The sequence below is a fragment of the Poecilia latipinna genome, unplaced genomic scaffold (assembly GCF_001443285.1).
Source record: "Poecilia latipinna isolate Pla-1442-1.1 unplaced genomic scaffold, P_latipinna-1.0 Scaffold568, whole genome shotgun sequence".
In the NCBI taxonomy this organism is placed as follows: domain Eukaryota; kingdom Metazoa; phylum Chordata; class Actinopteri; order Cyprinodontiformes; family Poeciliidae; genus Poecilia; species Poecilia latipinna.
In genome coordinates this window covers 61,904-80,628 of record NW_015113184.1, presented here as the reverse complement: position 1 = coordinate 80,628, position 18,725 = coordinate 61,904, and the positions used below count along the sequence as shown (strand labels likewise).

Here is an 18,725-nt window from a genome sequence, read left to right as displayed (position 1 = left end):
TAAGGGAGCAGTGAACTTAAACTAGAAGAACTACTATAAAATACAGTGAACTGAAAAGAGTTTCTATTTTATTAAATAGTTGACTTTTTTTGGATACTTGTCTGCAACATTTCTATGTATCGCATCCTTTTGTTTAAACATCTCTCGGTTGTAGTTTTATGGATTATTTTAAACTTCAAATTGGTAAATACTATGGAGTTTAGGCACATACTTAAACCAGTATCAGTATAATTGATTGGGAAATTGTCTCTGACAGACCAACACAAAGTGCTGCATAATTGTAAAGTGGAAGGAAAAGAGTAAATTAGTTCCAAATAAAATATTAATAATGAAATCTGAAAATGTGGTTTTGTTTTATTTGCTGTTTCCAGCAGCTTTGAGAGATTTAAACAATATTTTGTTCTTTAAATCTAAACACATAATGTATTCAAATCAGACACATGGTAGGAATTCATGAAAAAAGCTGCAATTGTGTGTCTAATAGAATAAATAAAATATCCTCCACTTTTCCAGGATGAGCGCTGAAGATCTTGAGATCCATCAGCCGACCGATGTGCCGGTGAACAAGCAGTATTTACTTCCTCGCAGCTCTCTGGGGGATGGACCGGACGGTCTCCAGCAGAAAACCAAAGGCATCCTGCGCAGCGGCAGCCTCCCGTTCCTGATGGACGTTTTGACTCATCACAATGAGGAAGACGAGGCTGTGGAAACCAAAACAGATGCACCCAATAACCAGGAGAAGGCAGTGGTTTAATCTGTGATGAAAATTAATGAAGTCTTTACACGTAAGACTAAAGAAATCTGACAAATAAAGCTTAAAACACACAAAACATGAATGATAAGAAATAGATATGAGAGGTTTGATAAGGTATTGTGTTGATTTGTGAGGTCTTTATATGATCTGTTTTATGTTAAGCACATAAACGCCCAGTCAGCTGACAGCTTGGTTAAATATTTTGTTATACTGGAACATCAGACATTGACAGGTTTATTATGTGTAAATGCCTTGTTCTAGCTTGCTCATATTTACACAGCATCCTAGAGTAGAGCCTGTTCAGTGTACACGTGTATTATGCATTATTATATTACGTAAGTAAACAATTCACCGAGTCATTCATGGTGTGAGTGGATGCATGTGTTTGGGCATAAAATGTCAATATATCAGTAATATCCTGGTGCTTATCACGCCACCATTTAAGAAAAAGCTGAAAACATTATAGGTCTCAGATATTTTTAAGGAGGCTTTATCTAGTGTTTTGTATTTATTAAAATAAATATTGGTAAGTAAGGCTACCTTTGAGCACTTTAATCAGTTTGATGTAATCAGATGAGTTTTCTTAGATGGAAAAATTTAAACTAATTTGAATAATGAAACGAATTTAATGTATTGTTTGATAATTAGCATCAATTGGAATTGAACTGAAATGTTTGTAAAAACATTTGTTTTGAATTGTTGCTGAATAAACTGAAATGAATTAAATTGAAATTTTGTTGAAAGAAAACAGGAAGTACAGAGAAATATATGCAATCATGCCATAAACGTACAAGTTGACTGTATAACATTAAACTAGAAGCACAGTGAAGTGGGCGGAGCTTCGCTTGGGTAGCTAGGTGACAGGGGAGCCCCATGGGGGTTGCTAGGTGACAGGGAAGCGCCACTCAGGTTGCTAGGTGACGGGCAGTGCTTCCCCACTGTGACATGACAGTCACAGTGGGGAAGTGACAGTCACAAAGGCAAGTAGTTTAAAACTACTTGCCTTTGTTTTACTGTTAAATTGTTTTGTTTGACCGAGTTGTAAATCAGAGTATGAATAAATTTACTTTGACATAGTTTGAGCTTGATTTGATTGTCTGAGTTAAATTATATAGTGAAAAATAAAAGATGTCAGTCGTTACTAGTATTTATGAGCATCACATTAACTTATTCAAAATTTTTGGCCAAATTTCACTTTACTAAAATAAAGTTGCAGAGAACACGTTACATTTAGCTATTTTTATGAATATGAGATAAGGAAGAGTGTTTGGACCTTGAGATCCCTTTTCTATCTTGAACCTCAAGACTGTTAAGTTACTTTCACTTGAGTAACTTTTTGGGAAAATGTGCTTTTAAATGTAGTTTTATTAAACATTTTAACTTATTTTTGAGTAAAATTTCCATATAATCTACCCACTGTGAGTAATTTCACTGAATGGACAACAAACCAAAAGTGCCTGACATAAAAAAAAAAAAAAATCAATTTGGAAAACTATTTTTTCCTCCTACATTTTTTATTTTGTAACTATGCTATTTATTTGTTGTTGCTTTTCTTTATTTTAGTCTTTAAATCCCAGAAAGTACACCCAACTGTATGTCAGATAAAATCTCTGTGAAACAATCAAATAAAATTAAACGGTTTCGAGCTTTTATTTTGAAAGGGACCCCGAACGGATGTTTTTGCGCTTCTGCGTTGTTAGAAAGCAAGATTTGAATAGACTACTTTCTCCATTTAAAAACGTTGCAATTGGCCTGCGGGCCACTCATTCAATTGCAGGCCATAGGACGATGTCCCGTGGCCCCCACCGTGATATGAAAGTATAATATTAGTGTGGCCCACAGGGTGAGCGCCGTCCAGCTTCACCCAGACTCTGCCTCCAGCGGCCCCTAGGTAAATTGAGTTTAAGACCCCTGGAATAGAAACATCCACACACTTTTNATCTGTAATCTGGAACGTTTGCTACGTTGAGCTCCAGTTAGCCGCCTCACTTCACTGTGCGAGAGTCAACTGCGTCATGCATTACGGGCAAATTAACCATCGTTTCTCTGAAGTTTCCATCATTCAGTGTGAATCTGCTTTGTTCAGTTTTCTTTTGGAATCAAAACAGGATTTGCTCCTGGTCAGGACACAGGCGCAGCAGAGCGATATCGCACTGCGCCTTTAAATGCAGTATTCTCTCGTATTCGCAGCTGTGCTGTCTCCCACAAAATAATAATAATTAAAATAAAATAATAAAAAAAATTTGTCTCCGTTGCTCTGAGCGCTTCACTGGCGGAGCAGATTTATTCCTAAAAGATAGAAGATAGGTTTATAGATTATGCATTTAAAGCCGGACCAATCACACCGCTGGCGCCTGGCGCGCTGCAGTAGCTGGATTAAGTTTACCTCAGCGCGGATCCCGCGCGCCTCCTTTCACTCAAACTGGACACAGGCTGACCTGTATGGATATTTACATCAACCCAGCAGTAGTATTGCTGCAGGTATTTGCTGTTTATTCCAAATGAGATGGCTTCATGGAAATAAATAGGGAATTATTCATAACCGTGCTATCAGGTTCTTGCTGCTACTTTTATTATGTTTTTTTTTTAATCGCATATGCTTAATAACGGAGGGCAACCAAATGCAACTAACCTGATAGAAGAACATTAACTGGTCTTGCAATGCAATCAAAGAAGCAAAATCAAGAATAAAATCTCCATTGCAAATGTTTTGGGTAGACTGTCACTTTATGCAGCGGTGGTAAGAGTAAGCAGGCGATCTAACAAAGGGGCGATTCATAAACACACCGTAAAGAGGCTCAGATGGGGGGTGTTAGAGAATAAGAAAAGGTACAAAAATAAATAAGGTGAGATTAAACATAAAATTATTTGGCTGATGATCTGCTTGGTGCATCATCCTTGTCACTGAGTTCAAATGTAAAAAAAAAAAAAAAATCTAATTATTAGATGTTACATGTTTTCCTTATGAACAACAGAGCAAGCAATTAAGGAAAGATATATTCGTAAGGGGATCCTCCTCACTGTGACTATTCAAAATAGATCAAGCAGATGGCTTAGAGCAGTGGTTCTTAACCTTTTTTGAGGTACCGAACCCCCCAGTTTCATATGCTCATTCGAACCCAGGTTAAGAACCACTGGCTTAGAGACAGTTTCTAAATGTGACTGTGTGTCTAACTTCTGGAAAAATACTTACTCTATAAAACACTTGTATTAATTAGTTTATGGGTGTTGTCATAGGTAAAATCTCTGATTTTTACACGTATGTATAAGTTGAAAATCAGGACAAATACAAAACTTGAATTTATGCACATTTATTGACTTGGATTCACAAATTTAGATGTCTACGAATGGATTTTGTATTGACAGTAGTCCCACCTTACACGTAACTCCTTGTGTTTCCATAGCAACTAAAATAAACAAGAACCTGACACAGGTTGTTTGACATCATGATGTCATCAATGATCGATGATGTCATAAAGGTTCAAAAGATTATTATCATCATTTGGAATACAAAAATTTTCAGTTTGCTTTTCAACTTCCTTGGAGATACAACACTTTCAGAGAGACGATTTCAAACTGACTTTTGAAACCATTTCAACGGATCGTGAAAATGATTCTTACCATCGGTTGGGGCCTTGGCTATCTAGTAACAAAGGGAGTTGAGAAATTACTGGGAAATCGTGTTGAAGACGTTGCTGAAGAATTTGTTGAAGAACGCGAAGAGGATACCAGGTGCAGATACTTTGGTTTTGAGGAACTGATTCCTGAAGACCAAAGTGACATGGATGCTTCCGCCAACATTGTCAGTGCCATTTCGGATATCGTGACAAATTTGACAAATGTCACTCCTGAAGATACCGTGGCTTTTGAGAGCATCTGTGGACTGTACTGGGAAACTTGCCCTGGGGACGCAGACACTAATTGTGAAAGTGTTGATGTTCCCCTTGAACAAATGGTCCTGGCTGTTGAATCGAGCTGCGACAGGAAGGAAGATGTGATCAATGTTGAACATATCTATGAGGATTCATCAGTGGGAGAAACCTCTTCTGTTGATGGAAACTCAAAAGATACAGTTCAAGATTACACAGACCATATTGATGGCATGGATGCTGAAGAGATGGACGTTTCCTCTAAGGAAGTCCATTCTGCAAACATAATTGCTGAGGATGTTGAGGAAGATTTTGAAGATGCTTCTGAGGATTCTTCAGACGAAGACATTGAATTCGAAGATTTATTGAGGATTTATTGTAGGAGGAGATTTAGGAAGAGAGCCAAACGGGGATATCTAAATCTTGAGAACTATATGTCAAATTTAGAAACAATTTCTGAGTGTTCTTCTTCAGACGAAAACTCAGAACTCAAGGTAAGGTACTATATGAGACCTCGTCAAACTGAGCCACAACATTGTGACAGCAAGGATGTGAAAGAAATGGACGTTTCCTTTAAGGAAGTTCATTCCGAAAGCGAAAATGCCAGGAATGTTCTGTCGCGAGTTTATAGGTGGTTTCGCCAGCTAGGGTCAGGTTGGTAAATCTCCGTCAAAGGAGAAAAAACTAACCATTTTCTTTCTTGGCGAAGAAAAGTTTGAGGAAGCTCCTTAATGACCTGATAATAACCTGACTCAGCCTTGGCGGAGTCCAACTCTCACTGAAAATGAGCCAAACTTACTAATGGCAATGTGGACCAAACTCGGATACCAGTCGTACAGCGTGCATCAAAGGGCCTGGTACCCCATACTCCCGTAGGACCGACCCACAGAACTCCCCAAGGGACATGATTGAACGCCTTCTCCAAGTCCACAAAACACATGTAGACCGGTTGGGCAAACTCCCAGAACCCTCCAGGACCCTGCTGAGGGTGTAGAGCTGGTCCAGTGTTCCACGACCAGGACGAAAACCACACTGCTCTTCCTGAATCCGAGGTTCAACTATCCGACGGACCCTCCTCTCCAGGACCCCTGGATAGACGTTACCAGGGAGGCTTAAGAGTGTGACCCCCCTGTAATTGGAGCACACCCTCCGGTCCCCCTTTTTGAACAGGGGGACCACCACCCCAGTCTGCCAATCCAGGGGAACTGCCCCCGATGTCCATGCGATATTGCAGAGTCGCATGAGCCAACACGATCATACAACATCCAGAGCCTTAAGAAACTCCGGGCGGATCTCATCCACCCCCGGGGCCCTGCCACCGAGGAGCTTTTTGACCATCTCGGCAACCTCGTCCCCAGAGATTGGAGAGCCCAACCCAGAGTCCCCAGGCTCAGTTTCCTCAACAGAAGGCATGTTGGTGGGATTGAGGAGGTCTTCGAAGTATTCCGCCCACCGGCCGAGTTGAGGTCAGCAGCACCACCATCCCCACTATAAACAGTGTTGGTGCTGCACTGCTACCCCCTTCTGAGACGCCAGATGGTGGACCAGAATTGACTCAAAGCTGTACGGAAGTCTTTCTCCGTGACCTCTAAAAAACTCCTCCCATGTTTGAGATTTTGCCAAAAAAACTCGGGAGAGGCCATGGAGACCACACAAAACACATGTAGTCTCCATGGCTACATGGCTCCACCCATGTCCGAGTTTTTGTCAAAAACTTGGGCATGGGAGGAGTTTGGAGAGGACATGGAGAATGACTTCTTTACAACTTCGAGGCAATTCGGGTCCACCATCTGGCGTCTCAGGAGGGGGTAGCAGTGCAGCACCAACACTGTTTATAGTGGGGATGGTGTGCTGCTGACCTTGACTTGGGACATTGTGGGCCGGTGGGCAGAATACTTCGAAGACCTCCTCAATCCCACCAACATGCCTTCCGTTGAGGAAACTGAGCCTGGGGACTCTGGGTTGGGCTCTCAAAACTCTTGGGACGAGGTCGTCGAGGTGGTTTAAAAGCTCATTGGTGGCAGGGCCCCGGGGGTGGATGAGATTCGGCCAGAGTTCCTTAAGGCTCTGGAAGTTGTAGAGTTGTGTTGGCTGATGCGACTTTGCAATATTGCATGGACATTGGGGGCAGTACCCCTGGATTGGCAGAGGGGGTGGTGGTCCTCCTGTTCAAAAAGGGAGATCAGAGGGTGTGCTCCAATTACAGAGGGGTCACACTCTTAAGACCCCTTGGCAAGGTCTATTTAGGGTCCTGGAGAGGAGTGTCCGTCGGATAGTTGAACCTCGGATTCAGGTTCATCCTGGCCGTGGAATGCTGGACCAGCTCTACACCCTCAGCCTTGTATGACCTGTGTCCGAGTTTGGTCCGCATTCTATTTGAAAAAGAAGATAAGTGAGAGTCCAAAGAAAAACACAAGGAAAACAAAAATCAACTGTATCCAAAAGAAAACAAATCAACACAGTCAGGGCGAGGCCTGCCGTGCACTGTCCAGTGGATCACGCAGGAGGCGGACCGATGGTGGGGAGCTTGGAGTCCAGGAATGGCGCAGGGGGCGAGAAGACTTCGGCGGCCAGAGGCGAGAAGACTTCGGCGGCCGGAGGCGAGAAGACTGCGGCGGCAGGAGGCGAGAGGACTGCGGCGGCAGGAGGCGAGAGGACTGCGGCGGCCGGAGGCGAGAGGACTGCGGCGGCCGGAGTCGAGAGGACTGCGGCGGCCCGAGTCGAGAAGACTGCGGCGGCCCGAGTCGAGAAGACTGCGGCGGCCGGAGGAGGTTGGAAAACAGGATGGAGTTCAGGAACCAGCCATGCCCCCAGCTGTGCAGCCTGTCAACCAGGAGACAAACTGCTTGGAAACCATGACCAGGGGTACTGAGGCTGGCAGAATGGAGAATGAGAGGGGACTGGAGCTGTGGAAGAGGATGAAGAGCAAAGATTGAAATGTCTGGCTTGGGCGAAAGGGGTTTGCCAGCCATGACAGCTAAAGCTGCCCGGCGATGCCACTCCACCTCTTCCAACAGCTCCGTCAAGTTCATGAAGGAGCTGTGTTGATTCTCCAAGACCAGTCTTGGAGAGCCAATCAAGTGGTGGGCGGGACAACATGGAAACTCAACATAGAAACCTAAATTAAGACAGAAAAACCAAATCCTCACACAGAGTACTTCTCTATGGAGGACCGAAACCGACATAAGAAATAAAAGAATAAATATATAAATAAAAGAATAAATATATATTTTGATGAGAATTAAAAGTGTAGCACCCCACTGCTCCATCACCTGTTCTCAGGGCAGAACTTTAACTCACTTGCGGGGTGGCTACTTGGGTTCGTGATTTTCAGGTAGATACCACGCAGGTTTACCTCATACGAGTAGCATTTACTCCACTACTGTTGTCATTCTGTTACCTTCCCAGTAAAATAATCCAGACATCCACGCACAAAGTTGCTTTTCTTATTTATCTTCAACACACAAACTAACCTGGCTTCTTCTACCCTGAACGGTGGTAGGAATTTAACACATACCAATCTCTATAACCCCTTATATACATTTACAAACATGAACAGTTCTTAAACTTACACCAACTTCCCATTTCAGCATATAACTTCACACACCTCCGCACACAGGGCCCGCACTCTCACACATACAGTCCAATACCCGTTGACACTTCCGTTGCAGGCCTGTTGATGTTTGAGTTCGCTGAAACGACCGCAGAAGTCCTCGTTACTTTTCCTCTTGTTGGAACCGGATGGACCAAACGAAACCGGCTCGCTCCGCCGACGTCCTCACAGTCACCGCTGCTTCGGTCTTGCTGCGTTACCCCAAACACGTGCTGCAGTGTCCTCTAATTAGTCGCAGTCCTCATTAACGGGTCCACACTTCCCATTACTCAATCGTGAACTATCCTCCGCGTATAATCTTATTTCTAACTCACCAACTATGTTTAACACGAATTTTTTTGTTTCCCGTACTGTTCCAATCCCTCTTTCTTTTTTCTCCCCTCTCTCCTTCCACTCTCGTTCTCCTCTCCTCTCCCAGAATCCTCTCTCTCTCTCTCTCTCTCTCTTTCTCTCTCTCCTTTCTTTCCCTCCGTACACTTCACTTCCCCTCGTAAATTTCAGTTACTCTCAAACATAGGAATTCATCCGTCTCCGTACTCTACAATAGGTAAATCACCGAAATATACGTTTATGTAACTCCCTTACCCATTCTTAACCCCAGTTACCTATCAAAAGACATAAACCCCCACTTCTTGTGGTTCTCAAACCCCAGGGCTACAAAAGCATAAATATATATTTTGATAAGAAATATATTATTCTTTATATATTTGTTCTTCCATAGCTCCAGTCCCCTCTCATTCTCCATGCCCATCCCCAGCCATTCTGACTATGGAGGACCAAACCGACATAATAAGAAATAACAGAATAAAAATATATAAATGACTCCATACTCTGCAAACCAGATCATAAACGTACTTACAGTCTGGGTTGTTTTTTTCCCTTTTATTAATGACACACTTTTATTACATACATTATATCTATCATGGTAATTCAGGGTGAGTTACAGGGAAGAAGCTTTTTAGTTATCTTGCTTTGCTAGTTATCTTCTTCCCTGTATCGTTAATTAGCAAAGCTAGCAAACGCAAGATAACGTTAACAACAGCCTGTCTGTATGATAAAAATACTGAATCGGTAGATAAGAACAGTTTTTCCTCACCTGGCTGTCTCCTCCCCCTCAGTAGTTCTTCAGAGAAAGGCAGACGCAGAGGCCTGTCAGTGTCTGTTGTATTTCATTACCTCTCTCTGGTTAAACCGCGACTCCGTGCTGAAGCAGAAACGATACTTCAACGTTTTCCGTCATCTGACAAGTAGCAAGTCTACTCCACTTTATTCACCAAAAACTTTTTTTTTGAATTCACCAAAAACTGATCTGTAATCTGGAACGTTCGCTACGTTGAGCTCCAGTTAGCCGCCTCATCTCACTATGCGAGAAGCAACTGCGTCATGCGTCACGGGCAAAAGGTCAAAGGTAACAAGGTGACCGGCTTATTATGTTGTACAAAAAAAAAACAATAAAAAAACTAAGAATTTTAGTACATGTTATTATGTGTCAGAAGAGGGCTTAGGAAATAATAATACCAAAAAAAAAAATAAATAAATTGACCAAAAGGGCACTTGGGGGCAAGGAGCAAAAGGGGCAGGCGCTCAAGCCCCCTTAGCTTCTGCCCTCTGCACGTGTCTGCATTTATTTGACAAATCTGCACCAATGCAGCACATTTTAGAAGGGAGTGTTTGCAGCTTGGTTCTGTATGACATCAGTCAAAGTTTTGTAATTCAGAGAAACATTTTGCTGATGTTTTTGACGACCCAACGACGGTCTTCTGTTCCCAGGAGCAGCTGGAGGAGCTGCGGCCCGGCCAGGATCTGGAGGAGGGCTGGATCCTGGTGTGTAAGCACACGGAGGGAGGCGACAGGCTGGTTCCCGTGGAGTCGCCAGAGACGATCAGCCGGCAGCAGCAGCTCTTCGGCTACGACCACAAACCCTGCTACAGGTGGGAGCAGGTGGTGGACGTGGAGAACGCGATCTACATCGGCTCCAAGCCCAAAATCGCAGAGTGCGACTCGGTGGCTGTCCAGAAGCTGAGGTGAGCAGAGTCGTGTGAAGCGACTGTTGACTGTCAACAAGGTGGTGAGTTTAAACGCTACCTGGACATTCCAGGTATGTTCCTCCCACCTGGACGTACGAATGCGACGAGGATCTGGTGCACTACTTCTACGACCACATAGGGAAGGAGGACGAGAACCTGGGCAGCGTGAAGCAGTGCGTCACCGGCATCGAAGTGTCTTCAAGCTCGGTGAGTGATACTCGGATGTTTACCTGCTACTTCAGTTAGGTTAATGCGTAGGCCGGTCACAATAAATAAAAAATTACATGATAATTTAAACTAACTCAATAATTTCTATTTGCTTGACTCACTGTTTTTCTATTTCTACTAAAATCTGATTGCATTTTCCTGCTGTGTCTGAATCAAACTGATGTTTAACGACAGGAGGATCCCAGCGGCGGGGTGACCTGTCTGACCGATGGCGACACCGAAACCTACTGGGAGAGCGACGGCATGCAGGGGCAGCACTGGATCCGCCTGCTCATGAAGAGAGGCACTGTGGTCAAGTAGGAACCTGCTGTCTGTCGGGTTATTTATGTCTGAAGCTCAGCTGTTGGCATCTTCATCAGGAGTTGGCAAAAGCTGAGCAATATTAGAAATTCACACAGAGGCGACATTATATCACTTCTTCACCTTCTTGGTCATTTAAAATGTGAATTTCTGAGATTACAATAATGATTTTTTTAAAATATTGTGCAGCTCAGTCTCTACTCCCTCACAGGATTCAGAAAGTTTATTTTCTTACATTTTTCCAAGTTTAATTCTAAACTTGTTGCTTGTATGCATGTTGGCCTGTTGGAATAAGCAATAAATTGATTAATCAAATAATAAATTAAAACAAGCCCAATAATTTCAATTTGAATAATTTATAATTTTTGTCTTTTTACCAAAAACTGGATGATAAAAGTTTTCAGTCTGATTCTTTGGTCTCAACTGGTCCTATTTTTTTAAGAACAAATTTGTTTCATAATTCATTTTATTTGTTGTTTTAGATCTTTAAAATGTTTCCCAGTTCAAGTGTTAAATGTTTGTTATATTTTAAAGTTTATTGATTTTTGAGAATGTAATAATTTGCATGACTTTGCCATTATTGTGATGATACTTAAAAATGGTCTCAAAACAACAATTTTATAAAATGTGTTATTGTCAGAGGCCTAGATGGATGTTTTAGTTGCTTTTAAAAGTAATTAAAAATCTTATTTCAATTGTATATAAAATGTAATATTTTTTGCATCTTGTGTATTAATTTTTTAAAGAATTGCCACTGACTTTCCAGCATGTCTTTAACTAAGACAGCATGTACCAAGAGCTCCTGCAGCCTTTTGTGTTGCGAAGCTTCACAGTCTGGTTTCTTACCAGGAGTTTTGCATTTTTAGTCCTTCCCCCCAAAAAAGAACCCAAACAAATCAGACCTTCATTTGCCCAGAAGCAATTTGCTAGTATAATTAAACATGCAAACACATAATCTGCAGCATACATAGAACTGACCATGAAGTCATCATCAGGTTTATTAGTGTAGCTCATTTCAGCACAAAAATACAAAGTTGTAGAGCACAGTCAACAATTGTCATTCGATACACATTAACAAAAGGACTTTAATTTATTTTGTTGATTTATAATCTAACTTCACTATTTTAAAGTCTGTTTTCTGAGCTACAGGGACCTTGTTTTTCTATTTTTTCTAGTTTTTGTGCTGCAGCTGTCTGATTTTTTTATTGTAAATACACAGTTGCAAACTAATGTGATTAAAGATAAACGCGTGGATGAGTTTCTCTAGATTTTGCTGATAAATTTGTCCTTTTTAGCCCTGCAAATGTTCTTCAGGTGATAGAAGGCCGACTTCGTAACTATCTTTATGTGTCTGAAGGTTCAGGTCACTTGTTTCTAGCTTTAATTGATTCCTACAACTTAAACCTTAACAATGCTCCAGGAATCAGTGAATCCTTTTTTCTGTCAAATGGTTTATTGTTTATATTTTCTTCCAACAGTAAGCTGATATTAACTGTGGACTCAACGGACGACAACTACATGCCCAAGAGAGTGACGGTTTATGGAGGAGAAGGAGACAATTTGAAGAAGCTGAGTGATGTCACCATAGACGAGTGAGCTTCAGCCAATAAACTTTATTTACCTGCATAGATTAGCAATTTAACAGCTGAATTATTGGTGCTTTATGAGTTTTATTTGTGAGGTGAATACTATCTCGGTTAATACACCAGAATTGTTTTTGTTCTATTTTATGTCTTTCTGTCCTCATTTTTTCTTCCAGCAATCTGATTGGAGAGGTGTGCGTTCTGGAGGACATGACTTCTCATCTCCCTGTTATTGAAGTTCGAATTGAGGAATGTAGAGGTCAGTCTATTTTTTTTTTTACCTTTATTTGTCCAGAAAGCCACAGATATTACCAGTTGTTTTCCAAGTTACACGTTAAAGTTTGGCATTAAAGAAGAAAAACATAAAACTTACAAATCAATAAAGTTTGGAGATAATGATGATAAAAAAACATTTCCAGAATTTAAACCAAATTTTAAAATGATTTCCATCTTCATTAGAGGTAAGAAGAAAGTATCTGTTTCAGTGAATCCTAAGTAAAGCTTTCCAACTGTTTCACAGATGAGGGGATCGACGTCCGAATTCGGGGTTTAAAGATCAAGTCGTCGTGTGAACGGGATCTGGGTCTGAACGCCGATGTTTTTCACTCCTCCAATCTGGTCCGTTACCCGCGTCTGCAGGGCACGCCGCCCGACATCCTGTACCGCAGAGCGCTGGTGATCCAGAGGTAAAACGGCTGCGGTTTCCATTCTGCTTCCTTCAGCTGGATCCGTCCGTGACGCATCGGTTTGGTCTGTTGCAGGTTCATCAGCCTTCTGGACAACGTGCTGCCACACCTGGTGCCAGCCTGGGACTACAGCCTGGGAACGTTTAACCAGATCAAAGTGAGTCGGGTTGTAGATGTTCATGTGGTGAACAGCAACCAAAACCAAACCGTATGTGGTGACCGGCTCCTGATAAACCCAGCAAACAAACAAACAAACAAACATAGGAGCAGCAGACAGTTAAACAGGTTGAGCCAGAGAAGGTTCACTTATTGGATTTGTTTCAGAAATAATAATGGGAACATAAGTGAGAATATATTTTTTAAGTTTAGTAAACATGGTCTCCTCTGTACACAGAAAATCCAAGAGATCAAAACTAAAAACACCATCAGTGGGAATGAAGCTTCTCTTTTCAAAATGCTTCTTCCTCCATTATCAACAGCAGAAGAGCCAAAGTTATTTTCTGCTGCTGTTTTTTAGCCTCATGACTAAAAACCTAAATCTGAAATAAACAAAACTGAAACTCAGAAAGTGGAAATATCTTCCTGCTTTTAGCTGCCTAATTTGGTGAGAAGCAGCAGACTTAAACGTACAGATGAATGAAAAAAACATTGTCTTGTTCTGTAGTAACTACTTAAGCTGGTAATAGTAGCTGTTTGAAACAGTTCAGTGTATTTTTTTCCCAATAAGAAAACATTTTATTGCTTAAAATGCAACAGAATTCAAATTTCACTTAATCTCTAGTTTGAAGTAATTATCCGCTTGGGTTGCTAGGTAACGGGACTGAGCGTGGCTTGAGTTGCTAGGTGATGGGTTGGGCTGGCTGGGGTTGCTAGGTAACGGCGCAGTGGAATGTGACTCAATAATCAGAATGTTTTTGAAACGTCTCATTTTCCAGACAAAATAATCGGCTGGGTGTTTTTTTTTTCTTTTAAGCTTCTGGGATGTTTTTAGGAATAGAAACACAAATGGAAGCATAAAAACATGAGAAATGTGTCAAACAATGTTTTCTCTTTCCTTTTTTGTGTGGTTTCATCTCTGTGTGTGTTCTCTGGCGCCCTCTAGAGCATAAAGCAGTTCCTGCTGCTGTCAAAGCGGCGCTCTGCCCTCATCATCCAGTGCCTGAAGGACTCGGAGACCAGCAAGCCGAACTTCATGCCTCGCCTCTACATCAACAGACGGCTGGCCATGGAGCACAGAGACAACCCGTCTCTGGACCCCAGCTGCAAGAATGCCGTGTTCAGCCAGGTCTGGGTCAGAGGTCACAGGTTCGGCTCATTCGGACGTCGTTACGTGGTCTCATCTTTACTTTCTCTGCTCTTTAAGGTGTACGAAGGTCTCAAGCCGTCCGACAAACATGAAAAGACTTTAGATTATAGGTACGTCTTCTTGGCCTCGTGTTACTCTCAAGTAGGAATGCCCCATATTGTCTCGTTTACGGTAATAACGGTGATTTATCTGAATTTTGTGTATATTTCTGTATAAATATATTTCTTATTCTGGTGACTGTTCATAAAGTTATAAGAAATCTCAGTTTCGAAGTTACACATAGGTCTCTCACAACAACAAATTTTGCTAGATGATAAAATGTCCCAGAAGTTATTGTGATAAATTATAATGTTGTTGTTTTGAGACCATTGTCAGTACCGTAATGGCAATAATGGCATAAAAATGCAAGAACACATTCTCAAGGATAAATACTTTAAATCCTAATGAACATTTAAATACTGGACATTTTAAATATCCAAAATAAATAAACAAAAACAGAAACACCAAATAAAATGAATTATAAGGTCTCTGTAGACAAAATTGTCCTTCAAAAATAGGACCAATGAAGATGTTTGTCATCCAGATTTTGGTAGAAGGAAAGAAAAGGAAAAATAGATAAATCACACAAATAGAAATTATTGTGTTTGTTTTAATTTGTCATGTGATTAATTGATTTAATTATTGTGACAGCCCTAGTTGCATATTTGTTTGGCCAAATAAAATACTAAAAAAACAGAAAATGTGGAATATCATGTATCATTATCGAGGTATTTAAAAATATATATCATGATAATTTGTTAGGACCTCTACTCTCAAGTCAAAGTAAAGTTTGAACACAAACCAAGATGTTTGTTTCGTCTCGTCAGATGGCCGGCTCGCTACGACCAGTGGTGGGAATGTAAGTTCATCGCTGAGGGAATCATCGACCAGGGCGGAGGATTTCGGGACAGCCTGGCAGACATGTCGGAGGAGCTGTGCCCCAGCTCTGCCGAGTGTCCCATGCCTCTGCCGTTCTTCACCCGGACGTCCAACCAGGTAGCGGATCCGACCTCGTCACTGCTGCCAAACGTCAGTGAGCCTCGCCTTTCTGAAACCGTCTTTTGTCCATCAGGGAGACTTTGAGGCCAGAGATTACTACGTCCCCAACCCGTCCTGCAAGGACTTCCATAAATACGAGTGGATCGGCCAGCTGATGGGTGCAGCTCTCAGGGGGAAAGACTTCCTGGTGAGTCAACCTGCAATCCAATTGTAAGATATTGGTTGCATCGGTAAATCTGCACCAGTTTCATTAATATTGGGATATTGGTGATCAGCTGATACTTACATGTGCAACAGATCTTATCTACCTCAGCAAAGGTCTAAAAATCAACCATCTCTACCATGAGAGAAGTTTTTGTTTACATTTTCTTTACAAAATGTAAACAAAAATGGAGTAGCGCTGTAGGATTTCTCTTTTGTCGTTGGACCATGATCCATTTCTCCAATTGGCGCCAGGCTTGTGTTTGCTTTGGTTGTATTTACCCAGAATGACCTGCATTCTGGGTAAATAGTATCTGTAATACTGAGTTTACTCTCAGATTTAAAAATAGTTGCCTGCCCCTAATATTCAGTCATAGAGTTGACCCAAATTCAAATTACAAATAAATAGAAGCTTTAAGCATTTGTGTCAAACAAGATGGCCGCCTTGGAAATATGGAAACCCAAGGACTGCAAATCCAGATTTTCCAAAAGCTAAATCTTGAGAAACCAAAGATTTAATTAATCGATACAAATGATGTCGCTCAGCCCTACTTTGGGCCATATTTTAATTTAAAATGCCAAATCCCTGCTGCAGGTTCTGGCTCTGCCTGGCCTGGTGTGGAAGCAGCTGACAGGGGAGACGGTCAGCTGGAGCAAAGACTTCCCAGCAGTCGACTCGGTTCTGGTGAGGACATCTAACCAGTGCAGATCCGCTTTCCCATGCCTGACTGTAGATTTTGCTGTTAATTTTTAGTCTTTGTTGCGTTTTGTAACTTCAGCTTCAATCTGTGATCAGGTGAACTTGCTGGAAGCCATGGAGAACATGGACAAGGAGACGTTTGAGTTCAGGTTCGGGGAGGAGCTGGTCTACACGACGCCGCTGACTGACGGCCACATGATGGACCTGATCCCGGGCGGCAGCAACGTGCCGGTTCGATACGAAGACCGCAAGGAGTTCATCCGCCTGGTGCAGAAAGTTCGGCTGGAGGAGAGCAGGCAGCAGGTCGGAGACAAACTCCTCTTACTTTATGACTGTTCATGGTTTCCTCTGTTTCGTTGTTGATTTCTGTTTTTCTCTGTTTGCTGCAGGTTGCAGCCATGCAGGCAGGGCTGCTGAAGGTGGTTCCTCAGGCTGTACTGGACCTGCTCACATGGCAGGAAGTGGAGAAGAAAGTGTGTGGAGACCCGGAGATCACAGTGGAAGCCCTGAAACGGCTCAGTAAGTTTTACTCACTATCTGGTGTTTTCTGTCATTATTAAGCCTTTAAACCGAAATGTATAAAATTATACAGCAACTTCAGGTAGGCCTGTCGCAACAAGTAATAAATCAACAATATTATCATTTATCGCAACATCTGGGACAATTTATCATCCAGCCAAATTGGTTATTGTGACAGGCGTAACCTTCAGGAGTGCTGAGAGGCAGAGGAATAGACCGTACAACCAGGATGTCTCTGAATACTTACATAAACGTAGATTTTATTTTTTTTAAGAAACATATGTTTTGAAAGATTTTCTTGTATTGACATTTAGCTATAGGATCAATATCTTATCAAACAATAAATGTTTTGAATGTTGAAAGTGTCAAAACCTGCGCAGACATTTCATTAACATGATGAAAATGTTTATTTATCGACCAGCACGCTACGAAGACCTGGAGCAAAGCGACGTCAGAGTGCAGTACTTATGGGAGGCGCTGTCGAACTTCACCAACGGTTTGTTTCCTGTAACGTAAAGATAATTCTTTACAGGTTAACAAGCAGAAATGAATTAAACGCATTGCTTTTTAAATTTCTAGAGGATCGCAGCAGGTTTCTGAGGTTTGTGACCGGTAGAAGTCGTCTTCCCGCACCAATCTACGTCTTCCCTGACAAACAAGGGTGAGCTGGACTGCTATGTTTAGGGGTTATTTCTGCACAAAAGTGGAAAAACAGAATGATCCCAGCTTGTTTTTGTTTTCTGATTCAGGTCGGACACGACTGACGCACTTCCACAGTCGTCCACGTGTTCCAGCACCTTGTATCTACCCAACTATCCAAGGTATGATCAAGTTAAGGGCCTTAGGTTTCATTTTTACAAGTTTAACTCCTTAAGTGTCAGTTTTAGCTTCACCTGGTTCAAATTCTGTAAAAACAAATATATGTAGCATACTGATCAAATTTTACTATCTAGTTATTAATTGGTTAATCCAAAAATAGTTAACAGATCAACCATACGCTATGTTGAACAGAAAGAACTGAGCTTTTCACATGTTGATTTTATAAGTATTTTTTGCAGCTACAAATGATTAAAGGGATGCAATGTTGTTGTATTCTTGACAATAGAACTTTTATTTTCTTTTTAAATAACAAAATTTGTCTAAGTTGTTAACTGAAAAATCTGCAGAATTAATAATTAGAATAATTGATTTCTAAAATTGTAAAAGATAAAAATGTTTATTTTATTATTGTGTATGTATATTTATATTATTTAGATTTTTCCTTAACAAATATCTTCTTTAGTATGTTTTTTTTTTTTTGTGCAAAAGCGCCATCTAGTGGAAGTACTTGAACATAAACGAGAAGAAACTTAACACATAAGCAGCCATTACAAAATAATTATTAGTTGCAGGATTTGGTCAGGGTGCTATGATGACTGTTTTTGTAAATGCAAAATGGCCGAACACTAAACTCCTGCTCTCTTCTTCAGTGCCAAGGTTTGTGAGGAAAAGCTGCGCTACGCTGCGTACAACTGTGTGGCCATCGACACTGACATGAGCCCCTGGGAAGAGTGACCTCTGTGCTGCCTCACTGAATGCTGCTCACTATGCGGAAAGATGCACACCGCCATGTTTATAGCCACATCTGTACAACTGCCAGTTAACAATAGCTGTATATATTAAACAACTATGAAGAAACATGAACCTGACTCCCTGATGCTTAACATGGTCTTATCTTCAAATGATAAGTTTTAATAGAGTTCCTTGAAAATGTTTAAAATAATTTCTCATCCAAGCAGTTAAAACAGTGTTTTATATCTGAAACTTTAGTTTTGTGAGTAAAAGCCTAAATTTTACAAATTAAATCATGACACAGATGGCAGATTATCAATTATATTTTCAGGTATCATCTATAAATCGAA

General features: G+C 41.3%; 3 protein-coding genes across 4 annotated transcripts in view; all 3 read left to right on the top strand.

Annotated features, from left to right (window-relative positions):
• Positions 1-848, top strand: part of best4 (bestrophin 4) — a 30,816-nt gene extending 29,968 nt beyond the window's left edge. Inside the window, exon 10 of the mRNA XM_015041759.1 lies at positions 514-848. Within this exon, the coding sequence (XP_014897245.1) occupies positions 514-754 (241 nt within the window). The 3' untranslated portion in view covers positions 755-848. The remainder of the gene's footprint in view (positions 1-513) is intronic.
• The window catches only part of hectd3 (HECT domain containing 3), a 26,352-nt gene extending 7,845 nt beyond the window's left edge, over positions 1-18,507 (top strand). For both annotated transcript variants that reach the window (XM_015041756.1, XM_015041757.1), the window contains exons 3-20: positions 10,007-10,260; positions 10,335-10,470; positions 10,666-10,787; positions 12,270-12,383; positions 12,551-12,633; positions 12,895-13,060; positions 13,136-13,217; positions 14,163-14,345; positions 14,424-14,476; positions 15,233-15,401; positions 15,478-15,591; positions 16,201-16,290; positions 16,402-16,608; positions 16,695-16,824; positions 17,246-17,320; positions 17,404-17,485; positions 17,574-17,645; positions 18,294-18,507. In XM_015041756.1, the coding sequence (XP_014897242.1) occupies positions 10,007-10,260; positions 10,335-10,470; positions 10,666-10,787; positions 12,270-12,383; positions 12,551-12,633; positions 12,895-13,060; positions 13,136-13,217; positions 14,163-14,345; positions 14,424-14,476; positions 15,233-15,401; positions 15,478-15,591; positions 16,201-16,290; positions 16,402-16,608; positions 16,695-16,824; positions 17,246-17,320; positions 17,404-17,485; positions 17,574-17,645; positions 18,294-18,378 (2,217 nt within the window). In that variant the 3' untranslated portion in view covers positions 18,379-18,507. The remainder of the gene's footprint in view (positions 1-10,006; positions 10,261-10,334; positions 10,471-10,665; positions 10,788-12,269; positions 12,384-12,550; positions 12,634-12,894; positions 13,061-13,135; positions 13,218-14,162; positions 14,346-14,423; positions 14,477-15,232; positions 15,402-15,477; positions 15,592-16,200; positions 16,291-16,401; positions 16,609-16,694; positions 16,825-17,245; positions 17,321-17,403; positions 17,486-17,573; positions 17,646-18,293) is intronic.
• Positions 6,926-9,047, top strand: LOC106953182 (putative uncharacterized protein SPANXA2-OT1). The gene is made up of 2 exons (XM_015041760.1): positions 6,926-7,406; positions 7,453-9,047. The coding sequence occupies exons 1-2, from the start codon at positions 7,139-7,141 to the stop codon at positions 7,557-7,559; spliced, it is 375 nt and encodes a 124-aa protein (XP_014897246.1). The 5' UTR covers positions 6,926-7,138; the 3' UTR covers positions 7,560-9,047.
• Positions 18,508-18,725: the final 218 nt, after the last annotated feature.

What these genes read in the sequence shown, in the direction of transcription:
- LOC106953182 (XM_015041760.1), top strand. Translation starts at nt 7,139, where the DNA reads ATGGTGGGGAGCTTGGAGTCCAGGAATGGCGCAGGGGGCGAGAAGACT. An exon ending in CGGAGGAGGTTGGAAAACAG is followed by an intron (nt 7,407 to 7,452) that starts GATGGAGTTCAG and finishes TGCAGCCTGTCA; the next exon opens with ACCAGGAGACAAACTGCTTG.